We start from the raw sequence: 1,676 nt of genomic DNA, 5'->3' as shown, positions 1-1,676 counted from the left end.
AGGCGGGTTGTGTGTAACATTATCGCTCACCCCGCTAAACGTGAATGTTGTGTCACATTATCATTTACTTCAGTAGGCGGGTTGTATGTAACATTATCGCTCACCCCGCTGCTATAACTGCGGCGTTAATAATGTTCGATTTTGAGCTTATCAAAACACAATAACATTGCTTTATAATCTTTGTATTATATAGATCACTAGAAAGATCAGGAACACACTATTGACATGTACAATTTATGATATAAATTGATGAAATGAATAATCCGATTATCTTTCAGGAGTTTTAGAAGATGGAAATGCATCAGAATACACTCTATTACCTTTTTATAGTAGCTGTGCTTCCTGCGTTTTTTAAATGCGCTGCAGATGCACAACCTCCAAAATACAGCGACCTCGGTGAGTAAAATTGTTCAGATATTAAAAATCACTTCTATATCTGAGGACATAAACTTGTGAGAATTCTTGTTCAAATTATTGTATTAATACATATATTTACGTCCACTGTTGGTAATACTTTCCGTAGTCTAGTATTATATGCATTACTCGCATTATTTTTTTGTTCAAGTTCGGGAAAATAACACCTCTGCAGAATGTGATCTATTTAAACAAGAACATAAATCATTAATATTATCTTGGAAAATGTCCACAATTTATCATATCAAAGATATCAATTGAAACATTAAGGATCCGATGCTTATATCATTGCGTTACATATTTTTTTCTATCTGATCCTCGACAGTAATTCAATTGTCTTTCCATGTAGACTGTATGCTTTTTTTTTTATTATATTCCTTTATTTCCTTTGCCGATCAGGAGATTTATTTTTGCTATTTTTTTCACAGCTTGTGACGGAGACGGACACATCAACCTAACAGTTACGGACTCAATAAAATCAGTTGTTTCAAATTGCACAAGTGTATCGCAAATTTTCGTCACTGTATTAACAGCTGACAAAACTGTAACCGTCGACAACTGCCCATTGGTAAGTATAATATTTAACCATACATACACACGTTTACATTATTAGGTACTCGTTAGGAATAAGGTTTTTTGATGTTATGACCAAATCATCAGTATCAGGAAACTGTATGTTTACTGCTGTACACACTTTATTCCTTACGTTCAGTTTTCACAATTTATTCCTATTTTTATTTCGATTATAGTAACTAACAATAAGGTTGTATCCGATAGGAATATTTACATAAACTTTTATTTTGGGTTTACTACAGAACACACACGTGAAGATTTTGATGTTAGAACACAACGTGGATAATAATCTGGATGACCAATTAGACTCTAGAAGAGTTGGTGAAGCTATTGATGTTATGTGCAATGGCAAAGGTCTCAAAGTGAATACAGCGATTATTAAGTAAGATTCCCACGTAACAAGTCAGCAAAGGACTATGGTATTGAAGAACCAATGTAAGGCATTAGAAAAGAATCAGATGATAACATGAACAATGGAGAAACTAATCCCGAACGGGGGACAAACGTTTTTAAATAATTACTATCACGATAGACACTATTCTATGAGAAAAGAAGGCAGACCATTTAATCAAAATAGTTAATCTTAGTCTCAACAGGCCACAGTAAAAATTTGTGTAAGATTGTCAATTTATCTAGTGTACATTGTGACGTCACGTTTCTATTGTAGTGTGATGACATGTAATTGTGAC

At 33.5% G+C, this 1,676-nt stretch overlaps 1 protein-coding gene across 1 annotated transcript; it reads left to right on the top strand.

The window, feature by feature from the left end:
• Nucleotides 1-281: 281 nt before the first annotated feature.
• On the top strand, nt 282-1,369 carry LOC110445018 (the record flags this gene model as incomplete). Its single annotated transcript, XM_021489378.1, has 3 exons — nt 282-396; nt 843-982; nt 1,230-1,369. Coding segments are annotated over exons 1-3 (386 nt in total), but the record flags the coding sequence as incomplete, so codon positions are not given.
• Nucleotides 1,370-1,676: the final 307 nt, after the last annotated feature.

This window comes from Mizuhopecten yessoensis, unplaced genomic scaffold (assembly GCF_002113885.1).
Source record: "Mizuhopecten yessoensis strain PY_sf001 unplaced genomic scaffold, ASM211388v2 hete_35993170, whole genome shotgun sequence".
Classification (NCBI taxonomy): Eukaryota; Metazoa; Mollusca; class Bivalvia; order Pectinida; family Pectinidae; genus Mizuhopecten; species Mizuhopecten yessoensis.
The sequence above is the reverse complement of the archived record's forward strand: the minus strand, read 5'-3'. Positions and strand labels throughout refer to the sequence as shown.